Source organism: Natator depressus, chromosome 24 (assembly GCF_965152275.1).
Source record: "Natator depressus isolate rNatDep1 chromosome 24, rNatDep2.hap1, whole genome shotgun sequence".
NCBI classification, from domain to species: domain Eukaryota; kingdom Metazoa; phylum Chordata; order Testudines; family Cheloniidae; genus Natator; species Natator depressus.
In genome coordinates, this window is record NC_134257.1 from 10,497,261 (window position 1) to 10,511,973 (window position 14,713).

At 47.2% G+C, this 14,713-nt stretch overlaps 1 protein-coding gene across 4 annotated transcripts in view; it reads right to left on the reverse strand.

Moving 5' to 3' along the window:
• Positions 1-14,713, reverse strand: part of DCAF8 (DDB1 and CUL4 associated factor 8) — a 78,166-nt gene that overhangs the window by 12,197 nt on the left and 51,256 nt on the right. For all 4 annotated transcript variants that reach the window (XM_074938791.1, XM_074938788.1, XM_074938790.1 and 1 more), the window contains 5 exons: positions 13,662-13,772; positions 10,285-10,357; positions 9,281-9,338; positions 8,597-8,704; positions 7,983-8,113 (listed from right to left, as the gene is read on the reverse strand). In XM_074938791.1, the coding sequence (XP_074794892.1) occupies positions 7,983-8,113; positions 8,597-8,704; positions 9,281-9,338; positions 10,285-10,357; positions 13,662-13,772 (481 nt within the window). The remainder of the gene's footprint in view (positions 1-7,982; positions 8,114-8,596; positions 8,705-9,280; positions 9,339-10,284; positions 10,358-13,661; positions 13,773-14,713) is intronic.

The following is a 14,713-nucleotide window of genomic DNA, read 5'->3' on the forward strand; positions in this document are numbered from 1 at the left end:
TTGCCCCCACCAACTTCCGAGACCAGCATGACAGCACTCCCGGAATCTACTAATGCTATGGTCTCAACAACAATTCATTTTTACTGATCTTGTATACCCATGCGAGGTCATTGTGACCCCTACCAGGCCAATTAGGCCACATTGCTCCCTGTGATCCCCAGATTACATTGCATAGGCTCTTCTCCGTTGGGGCACTGGGCTGCTATATGCCCCAATTCCCCACACTCGTAACACCGCCCCCTTATTCCAGTTGCCGCCCTCTGCCCGGGGCTATTTGGCTGGCCCCCCCAGCCCTCTCTTCCCAAACTCCCAGGTCCCTTCTTGGCCTTGGACCATTCCTCGGTGTCGTTCCTCGAAAGTGATGGTTCTCCTGGAGCTCTCGACAGTCCGGGGCCTTGGGTTTGGGACTGGCTTCCTGGTTTGCCGTGTCTCACCCCCTGGGGTCGAACAGTTCACGGGCTGCCAGCTGTCTTTCCACGAGGGAGAACAACTCATCATAGGTGGAGGGATCATTCTGGCCAACCCAAGCCCAGAGGCCTGGTGGTAGCCCCCTCATATACTGGTCCAGTACCAGGAGCTCCATCATCTTCTCAGAGTGGAGGGCCTCAGGGCGCAGCCATTTCAGGTCAGGTGGATCAGGTCAAACAATTGAGATCGGGGTGTCTTGTCCTCCATATACTGCCACTCATGGAACCTCTGGGCTCGCAATGCCTTCATTACTCCGGATCTGGCCAGGATCTCTGCCTTCAGCCGGGGGTAATCTGCTGCAGTCTCTGCAGCCATATCATAGACCACCTTCTGGGCCTCCCCACACAGGAACGGGGTGAGGATACCAGACCACTGATCTCGGGGCCAGGCCTCCCGCAGGGCTGCTCTTTCAAAAGCCAGGAGGTATGTCTCCACATCATCCTCCTGTGTCATTTTCTGTAGGCAGTGGCTGGCTCGTATGGTCTGGGTCCCGTTGCAGTTGTGGTTCAGCTCCATAAGGGCCTTCATCTGGTTCATCAGCTCTTGCAGCAGGGCTTGGTCCTGGGCAGCCTGACTCAGACGAGTAGTCTCCTGCTGCATCCGAGTCACCTCCTGTTGGGCAGTTGCTTGAACGCGGGTAGCCTCCTGCTGGGCTGCGGTGGCTTGTATTAGGGCCTTGACCACATCGTCCATCTTAGGGACGGGAGGGTTTTGGCTAACCCTGGCTTAGGTCCCCAGCGTGTAGATCCCACTCCTAACACCACATGTGGCAAATTGCCGGCACTACTTTGATGGGTCTTGCGCTTTCTCTTCTTGGGGAGGGTTCAGGGCACCATTTTTTGCCCCTGAACTGGGGTATTAACTGTCCTAGAGGAGGAGAGTTGAGAGGGAAGGACCCAGGCCTGCCCTCTACTCTGGGTCCCAGCCCAGGGGCACTAGGAATAGTGGTAAACCGCTTGAACAAGCGGTTCCTTCCCCTGGACTACTTCCCACAAGCTGAAGGGCAGGAGAGGGGCTTCCTGCCCTCCCTCTGCACAAACCAGGCGTCCCTTTACCTAGGGTCTTGGTCTTCTTAGCCCACTGCAGCACTTCTCCAAACTCTCCTCTGCTTCCCTCCATACTGCTCTCTACTCCAACACCAATCCACTCTGCTTCAACTGCTTCCCTTGTCTGATTGAAGCGGGGGGGGGGGGGGGGGGTTATCAGGTGACTGGCTTCAGATGCTTTAATTTATAGCAAAAACTTTCTTCCCTCTGCAGGGAATAAGGCTCCCTTCTAACACTCTCCTGCTGCCCTCTGGCCATGCTGTATCACACCGGGTACAGAGTGCAAATGTAAAACTGGTGCCTGGACTGTTCTAACACTGTCTGAAACAGCTAAAGCCACCCTCCCCATGCAGCTGCACAGCCTGATCAGGGATAGCCGCACTTTACCTGAAACACGCTGGATGGGACACTATGAAAAGTTCAGGACGACATGCTTTTGTTCGCGGGCTGATGGGTGGCTGTTGTATTGTCACCCACTGGGCACTGCAGGACTGGCAAGTGATTCATGAGCAACTTACCGGTGTCCGATTGCGCACCAGCAGTGGGCATCTTACCATCACTGCAGTGTATGGTCCCACGAACGCCCAGGCCAACAATGCGTGAGATACAAAAGTTTTAGTCTGAGAAGAGACATCGTCATGACTTCAGCACACAGCTAGGAAAGAATGACAAAGGCAAGTACACTCAGGAAGTTTGGTATTGGGCAGAAGAACAGGAACAGGCAGTGATGCTGGAATCTGCAGCTGCCAATGACAGTGGGATCTCTCATTTGCTCTTCTGTCACCCAGCGATTCACAGGTTGAGCTACTCCAGCCCAGATGGTTTCATCAGGACTGCTCCTGATCATGTCCACCAACAGTTAACAAGCTCAGTGGTCATGGATGTGCGAGTTCGCAAAGGTGCTGCAACTTTGACACTGACCGTTGACTTCTGCTGGCAAAAGTGTGCCTCTGACTTCAAAGACAGCAACAGATAGGCCAAAATCAGTCTGATTCAACTGAAAGCTCTCACTGCAACCAAGCTATCAGATGGCTCTCTGTTCTTAACTGCCTAACGCCAAAAAGTGTTAGAAACCGAGGTCTCACTCCTTCTGTCTGATAAGGAATGGCATTGTTTCAACCATCAGTGCTGACTGCTGCTGCTCAGTGCTTGGGTCTCAGCCCTTCAAACATCATCCCTGGACCAGTGAGGAAATGCTCAAGGCAGCCGTAGCTAAGAACAAAAAAAGGCTACAAAAAAGCAAAGCCGAATGGGTTTGACTTTTGAATGTCATGTCATTCTGTCAGAAAGATCAGGAATGCTGGTGGTCAACTCAGGCAGTTTGGAACAAGCTGCCACCATTGTGATATTTTGCGGGAGGTGGCGGCACCGGCTTGTCCAGAAGGATTGGGATGCAAGTATCAGCCCGAGCCTTCAGAAATCAGCTGCTTTGACAGGAAGATCATTTCAAGATACTCCTTGATTGTCTGCTGCCTGCAGTCCCTCTTCAATTTGAAGGGCAGAAAGTTCTGGCAGGGTCTCCTTCCTTCAGCCAAGAAAAGATCCGGATCACAGTCCACAGGCTGAAGTGTGGGAAGGGACCAAGTGTTTTCAATATCATCCCTGAGCTGCAAGAGCATTGTACTGTGGCTGCATAGGCTCTTTGTGATCACCTGGCTGCACTAATATTCCCAATGACTGAAAGAAAAAGGGCAATGAAGTATTAAGCTGTTGCAGACCCAGGGAAATTCTTCACTTCCACGTTAAGGTCTGGAATCAATGGTGCACTTTGTGGCAAAGGCCGGGAAGCTCAGTGTGGCTTTAGACCTGGTGGTTCCACTCTTGACCAGAACTTCACCTTAAGGCAGGTTTTGGAGATGATGGCTCAATTTAATAAGCCGTGTGCAGCACTTTTTAATAGACCTCCATCAGGCCTCTGATTCTGTGCATTGAGCAAGCGTGTGGGATCTGATGAGGCGTCTGGGCATCCCTGGGAAGACAGAGCCATTAACAGAAGAGCTCTAACACAGAACAGAAAGCTGTGTTTGAGTCAATGGCAGATACACGGCACAGTTCCCTATCTCCATGGGAGTTCGCAAGGCTCGGTTCTTTAACCATTCTTGTTCAATATCAGCATTGATTGGCTGATGGTAGCACTGACTGCTCAAGGCCATTCTATGTCAAGGTCTTGAATACACTGATGACACTGTCCAGCTGGCTCTGGTGGATCGCTGTAGCTGATGGCTGATCCAACTGGGCAAGCAGCAGCGTGCACTACTCGGCTTATTAATCCAAATAAAACGAAGTCCCTGGCTTTTACCATCAAGCAGCATCCAGCTCTAGATTCCAACCAGCTCTGTAGTAAACGGTCCATGGCAACTCTCAGATACGTTGTTAGTGTCAGTTTCGGAGGATGGGGTAAAGATGTGGACACTTGTAGAACAGCAGCTGCTGCCATGTTTTGGGCCTTTCAGAGGCCTCTGTGGGGACGACGCGACACCTAACTTGCCATGAAGCCGTGGATCTACAGAACCATGGTCATATCAACGTAACTGTATGGAAATGAAACGTGTGCCGAGGAAGGGTGAAGAACACCAGGCTGATATTTTCCAATTCTTGTCATTTTTGCAAGCTGCTCCATATTAAATGGCAGGACAAGATCAGAAGTGAGGCTATTTAAAGCCAAACACAAACCATCTTCATCAGCACTGGTTCTGTTCCCATGCCTTTCCTTGGTATGGATGTATCAGAATGGAAGGTCAACGAATTCCAGAACATGTTTATCATGGAATGCCACTAAAAAGGCCTGCTATCACATGGCACCCACCGTTTTGATGGCACAATAAGCGTGCCAGAGATGGACTCACATGGAATGTCCAGCCAGACCACCGTAAGGACCTAGAGAGAACTCGATATAGGTGGTGCTGCCCCATGGATAGCAGTGAAGGGTTGAGGGAGAGTCTCCATATTTGCAAGACAGGAAGCAATAGAGGACTGTCCAGCTCTGTAAGCGTTCCTTAGTGAGAAGCTGCTACACAACTGCAGAGTATTACTATGTGGGTCTCACACCAGCAGCCGAGCAGCGAAGACCATTCCCAACGACCTAGGATAAATTAGGCTGGTGCTCTGTCTTTGCAGTAAAGTTAGGGACAGTCAAAGCAACACTCCAGGGAGAGAAGGTGAAAGATTCCTTGTAATTTACAGCCTCAAAGCTGCCACTTCCACTGAGGATTAGAGGTTCTCAGGACTTTCTGCCCCACTGGTTAACAAAACACTGACGAGCCTCCCACTGGGTAGGAGCTCAGATCGATTCACTGGCTAAGACAGTGCTAACTGGTAGCAGAGGAAAGACCATTTTTAAACAGAGTTGGTTCAGCACTGGAGCAAATAGTTCAGAGCTCCTGACAGGAGCAGATTAAGGCTCAACATGGACAGACCAATAAAAATCACAGGAGCTTCCAACCACGGTTATGGAGGTTTTAGGGTTTGTTTGGTTTTTGCAGGGCTGGGGGGTGACCTGCCCACCCTTACTGCTAGAAAGCAACGCGGTGTTGCTAGAGGTGTTCTGAGAAAAGTATTCTGGGGCCCTCTTCAAAATACAAAGCCCACAGAATACGCTGTGCTCTGCTTGATCAGACTGCTAAAATTAAGTGCTGATGAAAAGAGATAGATTAAAACTCCCAGAAAGCGACAGGGAGGGACCTTCTCCTAGGCTAAGCGTCACCCCTAAGACTGGCACTAACTGGCCCTTGTTGCCATTCCTGTTCAAGTACCACTACCAACCCACTTCCTGCACGTACAATGCAGCAAAATAGATCTAAAGTCGCCAGTAGGAACCCCTGGTTTCCTTAGCCATCAGCAGAAGCTGTATCAGGCTCGAGAGAATCACAAATGGAAGGACTGCAGTAGTGGCAACCCTGCAGGAACAAGTCTGTGTGTTGACTACAGACTCCTTCATAGCTAGGACATCTGGCACTACGCAGCAAGGCACAGTTTGAGCTCCAAAGGCTGGTATCAGCCCTAAATCCCAGAACGCCCAGGCTCAGTCCTCCACTGGAACAGTTATGGCCCCTTCCTACCTCGGCTCTGAGTCACAGCAACGACATGCTAATAAACTTGTCTAGTGAGCTGGGACTGAATGACTGAGCCCAACAGGGCACAATGTTTATCTGCAACCACAGCAATTTGCTAGGCCCAGGGAACAGGAACTTGCTCATAGCTGCTGCTGCCTTACTCACTGATGCCACCGTCTCTCCATCTGGCCATGCAATTACAATGTTCATTGCCTGTGGTGAGGTACAGCCAGAATTCCAATGCTCCCTGGAACACTTTTGCTCCAAAAATTGCATGTTTTCTTGAGTGGTTTCCAGTGACCCATGGTTAAACCACAGGATTAATAAGGTCGCTGTAAATGCAGCTCTACCAAACCGCCTCTGAAACAGAACCCACTGACAGAGAGGAGTTACATGGGTTTTAGGCAGATCTTCACAGGTTGGCTATTGGGCAATAGGGTGGAGATAGCATTTGAGAAAGATACTGCTGGTAAACTTCTCATACTCCCGGTTGGCAAAACTGTCCAGGTAAGTCTCTCTAAGCGTAGTTACCTTGATTACTACCAGATATGCAACTTTTAAATATTCTGGATTTTTCCCCATTGATGCAGTTGCATGTCACTCCACTTGACTCCATTCAACATTCGCTCACCGAGCCTCAGGCACGAGCCCCAGGCACAAGCCCCACACAGCTGTCTTTGGGTTGCCAACACCAACGAGCTAGCTGAAATACATCCCTCAAGACAGGAAGCTTGTGTGGGAAATGAAATTGATGACATTTGACTTCACAGGCTGTGGTAAGGGGGGGTCTAGTGAAGAGGACAATGGACTGGGAGTCAGAAGACCTTGGTTCTATTCCCAGCTCTCTAACTTGCTGGGTGAACTTAGGTAAGTCACTTCCTCTCTGGACGCTAGTTTCCCTGTCTGTAAAATGGGGACAATGATACTTCTACTTTCTGAAGCATTTTAAGAGCCATAGAGGGAAAGTGTCAAGTGATGAAAACCTAGCTGTGGGGGCGTGTACAATAGGAGGTGGGGCTTGCTCTTGCATGCGGGGATAAGATTTTGTTTGGAGGATGGAGGAAACACATTAGTCCAAGAGTCAACATTCTGGGCTATGTCAAGCGTGTGGGGCAGCAGGTTCTATCCCACACAGCCAGAACTACTCCATGTCCCTAGAACAGCTTGAGTGCCTGGTTTGAATGGGACCAATTCTTTCACATCCTAGTCCCTAGAGAAAGGAGGAGCAGGAATCAGGGCCAAAGACTTTAAATCATACTATACCAGTGATTTACAAGCTTCAGAGGACTTCTTGACACTGCCACCATGATCAGTTCAGGAGTACCTGTTTGGCCTTTATTGGGAGCATAGGAAGAGAATGAGTCTTTCCCGATCTAGCTGCTCTAATGCATTGTGCCACAATGTAACATCAGTTCGGAAGCAGTGCTGATGGGCTCTTGGGAGAGCTTCTGTCAGATGCTCTGCACAACATGGCCTGGGGGGAGGGAATGCTACTCAATGATTCACAGGACTCTAGCAAGAGAAAGGGTGATTAGAAGGGCAACAAAAGCGATTAACAGTATGAAACAGCTTCCATATGAGGAGAGATTAAAAAGACTGGGACTGTTCAGACTGGAAAAGAGACGACTGGGGGGGGGGGGGAAGAAGAGGACTGAGGGCTAGAACATCGTGAGGAGAAAGTGAATAAGGAAGTGTTATTTACTCCTTCACATAACACAAGAACAAGGGTCACCAAATGAAATAGGCAGCAGGCTTAAACCAAACAAAGTACTTCACACAAACGTACAATCAAGCTGTGGAACTTGTTGCCAGGGGATGTTGTGAAGGCCAAGACTATAATGGAGTTCAAAAAATTAGGCAAGTTCACGGAGGATAAGTCCATCAATAGCAATTAGCCAAGATAATCAGGGATGCAACCCCATGCTCTGAGTGTCCCTAGCCTCAGACTGCCAGTGCTGGGAATGGGTGATAGGGGATTGATCACTTGATTACCTGTTCTGTTCATTCCTTCTGAGGCACATGGCATTGGCCTCTGTTGGAAGACAGGATACGGGGCTAGATGGACCATTAGTCTGCCCAGTATGGCCATTCTTATGTAGAGGGTCAAGAAGCTGCATTTACTGTTAAAATTAGCATTTTTACAAATATCTTAGAGTGCTTCACAGAAGTGGACAAATACCCCATTGCGGGCCCAGGGGAGTGCCTTGTACATCAGTGGCAGAATTAGTTATAAAACCCAGATCTCCTAATTCCCATTCGGCCCTCACCACTAAGAAGAGAATCCATGAGTCACAACTCCCAACTCGCTATCTAAAAACTCTATCTAATGCAGTGGGAGCTCAAAGGATTTTGGACAAGAGATGGCTTTGCAGCACGGCTGTGGAGTCTGGCACATACAACAGAAGAGGGCACTCACCACTCCTCCTTTATCACCCTCCATGAACTGCACAATCTGGCAGGATGACTTCTCCCACAGGAAGATGTGTCCACAGTCACTGCCACTCACCACGAACTCACTCTTCGGGCCATAGAAATTAACACCCTTCACTGAAAGGAGAGAGAGAGATTGCAAGCAGAGAGCTCAAGGACAGCTCCGAAGTCCACACAGCTCTCCCTGTGAGATTTTGTTTACTTTATACCCGGCTGACAACAAGTTTCCAAGGTTACCAGCATGGATCTGTTCATCCCCCCCCCCGCTCACGCTGTACAAGCCCAAGAGTTGATTTTAACATGTGAATTTGGTGCTTGTGAAATAAGGGACTAAGAACAAGGCAGTAACAGGCACTGACCTTATTCCTCACGCAGCTCTACTGATGCCCTGCAGTTCAAAACTGCACTATCCACTGAACCTCTTCAGAGTGGAGATTGCAGATTTAGTGATCATGAAAGATCTCAGTTTAAAAGCCTCAGAGGTTTTTAATGGCATAAGCATCCCTGCCACTTTAGAGGCCAAGGGGTTTGTGCATGCTCATTAGTGAACAATATCAGGGAGGAAGGAGACAGGGGTGCCCATTAATGGCTTGTTCTTACCTGTGGCATTATTGCGATGTCCCTTGTATCTCTTGATGTACTCTGCCCCGTCGCTGTGAGAGGAGTTGAAAAGATAGATGTCTTCATCGTTGTAGCTAGCCAAGAGGTCTGCCACAGAACAAGAGACGTGCACACAGGATCATTAGCCTCTGTCTGCGGATTTTAACATGCTAGACAGTCTGCCCTGAAACAAAGGCTAGGATGGGCAAGCGATACAGCAGCTTATGCCAGCAGACCTCCCAGGACCCCCCAAAGCAGACTCCACTACAGCCCAAGAGCCAGGGCTGATCTCAGAGCCTTGTAAAGAAGGTAGGCCGGTGTCCTTCCCATTTGACATTCAGGGATGAGGCAGAGTTAAGTGACTCATCCTAGAGCACAGAGAATCTGACTCAGCTGCACACAGATCCCTAGATCCCAGAAGTCCCAGGTCCTTATTGCGGTCACTAGCATACAGGGCCTGCCCCCATGTAGCAGATGTCTGTGGCTGTGCAGTCCTAGCTGTGGGGTATGTTTCTCCCCTCCCAACATTTGTTCCTTTAGGACTACACACAAGAAGTCCAAACAGGAAGGCTTCAACTCAAGGACATGATATTCCCACTGCTCAGCCCCTTACTGAGCAGGAGCCCACGGGAGCAGAGGGAGGTGGTGGCAGTGCTGGCCCTAAAGACATAGGGCTCTACATACCTGATCCATCATGGCTGTACACGAGACAGGTGATGTTAGCTTTGGACTCGCTGTTTACCTAAAAGCGAGGGGGAGGGACCAGACAGCTCTAGTCAGACTTCCTTTGCTCCCAAAATGCTAATTCAGTGATGCAGTTATGCTGACCATACTCTATTATGGTGGTGCCTGACAGTGACTGGCTGTGTTCGACAACAGATTTCAAAATGGGGCCCGTTTCTCTCCAGACCTAGGCAGCCCATCTTTGTAACATTTCATACAGCATTAGAACATTCGAAGGGTGAAACACGCCAGGCAGTTTGTTGGGTTTTGCTCCATAATTTTCAGATAGGAGGTCTCTGAAACTGGGCTCTGGGTGTAACTTTTTCTTGGCAACCCTACTTTTCCCCACATTACTCCACAGTACAGCGTATCCTGAGTAGATCTGGATCAACACTTCATAGATTTAAGTGTCAGATTTAGGGGCCCTTTTCTGCTGCTCTTCACATAACTGAATGGTTATGTGCTGTGCATGCAAACCTGATTGGTTGGGGCGGGGAACATGCAAGCTTCATTGATAAGGGCTCGGCACACAATACCTTCTCCATCGGAGCTGTGTTTTTCTGTCAATTTTCTCCTACAGAGTTGGGTTCATGCACAGCTAGTGGAAAACATTTTAGCCACCAGCAGCTGCACCTCTACCCACTACAGATGTTCACGCCCCCTCCAAGCCCAACCCCCAATCATTAAAAACCTAGGCGACCAGTATATACAAGCTGCTTTGCTGTAAAGCAATTAGGGTTGCTACACGCCCACTCACCCCAAGCCTGGCAAACCCACAAGAACAAGGAAATGAAGAGTTAGACACCAACAGTACATACCCTCTCCTGACCCACCTTCCCAGGCCACACCTGCAGCATATAGGGTGTACGGGATACTGCAGGCCATGGTTGAGGAATAACCCTCTAACCCTCACCCCCGTAAACTGGGGGAAGGAATTCCAATACACCATGAAAGCAGCTTCCTACCAGGTGGTGAGGACAGAACTTCTTAAGCACGCCATTGTTTTCATTTTCATCTATTTTCCGCTGATCATAAATCCTAGATGAAGACAGAAAGCCGGTAAGATTAATGCCAAATTCAAACACACATAAAGCTCTTGCACGAATTAAGTGCTTTTCTGCAAATGAGTTTTCAAGTGCCCTACAGCTTCTAACTATGCAGATTAGACGTATCCAAGTCACTTCACCCTCAATTAAATGCACCACCTCCGAGATGGAATGTGGCAGCTGTTTAAGACTGCAGTCAACTGAAACTCTAGAGGGAACGTAGATAAAATGCAAGTATTAGAACTGGGATTTGGCCATGATAGAGGCTGACACACCAGCTCTTGTGAGCACAGCCACGTGATCTTTAATGACAATGAGAGGTTGGGGCCTTAAATCTGAGTCTCATCTGATAGAAGGCAACACCTGCAGCTTACTGTCTCCTTATATCATGCTGGAGCAGTTACATTTGTACCAACTACACCCCAGAGAGTTTTAGCTAAACAGCAAGATAAGGGAGAATGTAGGGAGAAGATAGGCAAGGGAGAAAATAGGTTTTCAGCTGAGATTTGATGCAACTCAGATACCATGTGGCAAGAGATACAAGATTGTGTCTCCTGCCAGCTGGCAGAAAGGGAAAAGGTTCTTACCCCGAAAAAGGGGGACAGAGGTGGCTAGTGCTAGCTGAGCAGGTGAAGGGAATTCAACAGGGAAAACCCCTGGGTTGTGGAGTAGGTCTGGGGCAAGCAGGAGTGGGGAGCCTGTGGAGGACAGGATGAGGCTGTGTATAATTGTGGAACAAGGTTTACAACCAACCAACCACTAATAAAACCACCACAAAGTCACCAGGGCCAGCTGGTATCACACAAGAGTTCTGAAGGAACTCCTATGAAAATGTAGAACTACTAACTGTTGTTTGTAACCTGTCATTTACATCAGCCTCTGTACCAGATGAAAGAAAAGGAGGACTTGTGGCATCTTAGAGACTAACCAATTTATTGGAGCTTAAGCCTTCCGATGAATGCATCTGATGAAGTGAGCTGTAGCCCACGAAAGCTTATGCTCAAATAAATTGGTTAGTCTCTAAGGTGCCACAAGTCCTCCTTTTCTTTTTGCGAATACAGATTAACACGGCTGCTACTCTGAAACCTGTACCAGATGACTGGGGAATAGCTAACGTGATGCCGAATTTTAAAAAAGCTCCAGAGGCGAGCCTGGCAAGCCTAACTTAAGTACCAGGCAAACTGATTGAAACTATACGAAGAACAGAATCAGACACACATGAACACGATTTGTTGAAGAGTCACAGCTTTTGTAAAGGGAAATCATGCCTCACCAATCTGTTAGAATTCTTTGAGGAGTCAACAAATTTGAATAAGGGTGATCCTTATAGTGTACTTGGACTTTCAGAAAGCCTTTGACAAGGTCCCTCACCAAAGGCTCTTATGCAAAGTAAGGTGTCATGGGATAAGAGGGAAGGTCCTTTCATGGATCATTAACTAGTTAAAAGATACTAAACAAAAAGGTAGGAAGAAATGGTCAGTTTTCAGTGGAAAGAGGTAAATAGTAGGGTTCCCCAAGGATCTGTACTGGACCAGTGCAGTTCAAGACATTCATAAATGATCTAGAAAAAGGGGCAGACAGTGAGGTGGCAAAGTTTGCAGTCGATATAAAATTACTCAAGGTAAGTCCAAAGCAGACTGTGAGGAGTTACAAAGGGATCTCCCAAAACTGGGAGACTGGAAACAAAATGGCAAATTAAATTCAGATTTGCAGATGAAAGCAATGCACATTAGAAAACAATCACAGCTCTACATACAAAAAGATGGGATCTAAACTAGCTGTTACCATGCAAGATCTGGGAGTCATTGCAGACTGAGCAGATGTTTTCAGAGAACAACGTGCAGCAGCAGACAAAAAAACCCTAACAGAGAGTGTTATGAATGAGTAGGAAAGGGATAGATAAGACAGAAAATATTGTGCCACTAAATAAATCCATGGTATGCCCACACCTTGAATACTCTGTGCAGTTCTAGATGCCCCATCTCAAAAAAAGAAACATTAGAATACAAAAAAGGGCAACAAAAACTAGGAGTACAGAACAGCTTCCATACAAAGAGATTAAAAAGACAGGACTATACACCTAAGAAAAGACAGCTGAAGGGGGAATATGAGAGAGGTCTATACAATCATGAAGGGTGCGGAGAAAAAATGAATATGGAAATGTTATTTGCTCCATCCCATAACACACAAACCAGAGATCACCCAATGAAATTGATGGAAGATTTAAAACAAAAAGGAAGTACTTCTTCACACAGTGCACAGTCAACCTGTAAAACTTGTTGCCGGGGGATGAGGCGAAGGCCAAAAAGTATAACTGGGTTCAAAAAAAAAAAAAAAAAACCACAAAAACAAAAACAAAAACCACCACACAAACAGGTAAGTTCATGGGGATAGGTTCATCACGAGCTATTAGCCAAGATGGTCAGGGATGCAGCCCCGTACTCTGAGCGTCCCTAAACCTCTGACAGCTAGAAACTGGGACTGAACAACACGGGACGGATCACTCAATAGAATGTCCTGTTCTGTTGACTCCCTCGGAAGCATCTGGCACTGGCCACTATCAGAATATGGGATTCTGGGCTAGACGGACCACTGGTCTGACCCAGTTTAGCCGTTCTGATGCTCTTAGGGTGAGGCTGCATGTAAATAGGCAGCTTCAAGTGTGACACCAAAGTTGCACACAAAAGCAAATGGGAGTTCTGAGCCGAGGCGGGAGGTGGGTTGATTTGTGCTCATGTGCAGTGAAAGCTCTTGGAGAGATTTAGATGAAGGGAGTAATAGTCATACAGGCAGGAACTCGTGTTTTAAATACAGCAGATTCAAAATACTTGAGCGTAAGAACATAGGAACTGCCAGACCTAATCAGTGATCCTCCTAGTCCAGCACCTTGTTGGACAGTGACTAGAAACAGATGCTTCTGAGGAAGGCACCAGCAGACTAATAATAGAAGAACCAGCCTGTAATGGCAGCTTGCTTTCAACCCATCAGGAGAGGTTGGTTTATGCACCATAGCACATGGGTGTATAACCTAGATACAACTGTAGATATCATCCAGATAAAAAAAGACCCTAATCCCTTTCTGACTCCTCCTTGGCCCCAGTGATGCCCTATGGAAGCAGCAATGCCCATGAAACACCACACAGTGTGTTGGAAGACTATGGAAAGGATGTAGTTACAGGAGTCTTCAGAGCTGCTTGGCTTTCTCCAGGGCGCTGATCACACACCTAAGCCAAATGCTCTAGCCCAATATGGAGCAGTGACTCTGCCTCTCTCATATCTTCTGGAGATGGACTTACCTGACAAACTGATCCCTGCCGCCCACAGCAAAGTGGTGCGTATTAGAGGGATTCACATAAATGGTGTAGAGACCCACTTTCTTTTCTTTCTCCTTTGTCACAACCAGTTTCCTTTAAAGAGGAGGAAAATAAGATCCATGTGTTAACAATGTCCAGATGGGAACTGCAGGCATATCTCTAAGCTCACTCAGCAGACAGATTTCTCTTTTTTTTTTTTACTCTTAAAGTGAGTAAGAAACAAGTCATTTCTGGCTCAAACTGAAGAAAGCACATGACTGATTTTATGCTGCCGTTCCTAGTCAACACACAGTGGAGTGAAGTCATTTTCTGATTTTTTTCCTTCGAAACAGAATTTAATAGAGGGGATGTGAAGTGTTTTGCTACTTGTACCAGAGGCTGACGCATCTGTACAATTGGTAATAATGTACTGCAAGCTAAAGGGCACCAGACTTTATCCAAAAGCAGAAACACTTGTGCTAAGGTTATTCTAGCCAGAAGGATAAGACTCAAACTTTTTTAAAAAGCTACACAAGTACAGGCCCAATATTTAGGTTTTGTAGAAGCTAGTATGAATGGAAATGTTTTCATGATATTTAAGTGATGACAATTCAAATCATCTCCTGGCATGTTAAATCCAAACAGCAGCAGAGACACTATTTCAGGAAAACTAGACAAAACATGAAACTGACCATACCTAGCTTCACTGACCATGCAGCTCCATTTTAGTATTATTTCAGTTGTAATAAGCAGACGGTTTTAAAGGTTTAAGATCCAAGATTTTTGTTTTAAACAATGTCCCTTTAATCTCTGCTCCATAACCAAAGAAGATGGTTTTAAAATTGTAGGCAATCTAGATGTGACGTATACAAACTAAGAACAGTCTATGTAAGAAGACACGCTCAGATGCTGTTGACTTTGAAACCCTTCATTTTAAATCAGATCTTCAAAAAGAGATTCTAGTGCTTCAGAAAAGGACTATTAAACTAGAAGCCTGCTTTAAAAGCAACCTGCGTATTTTGGAAATTTGTCAAAAAATGACAGTGCAACATGTG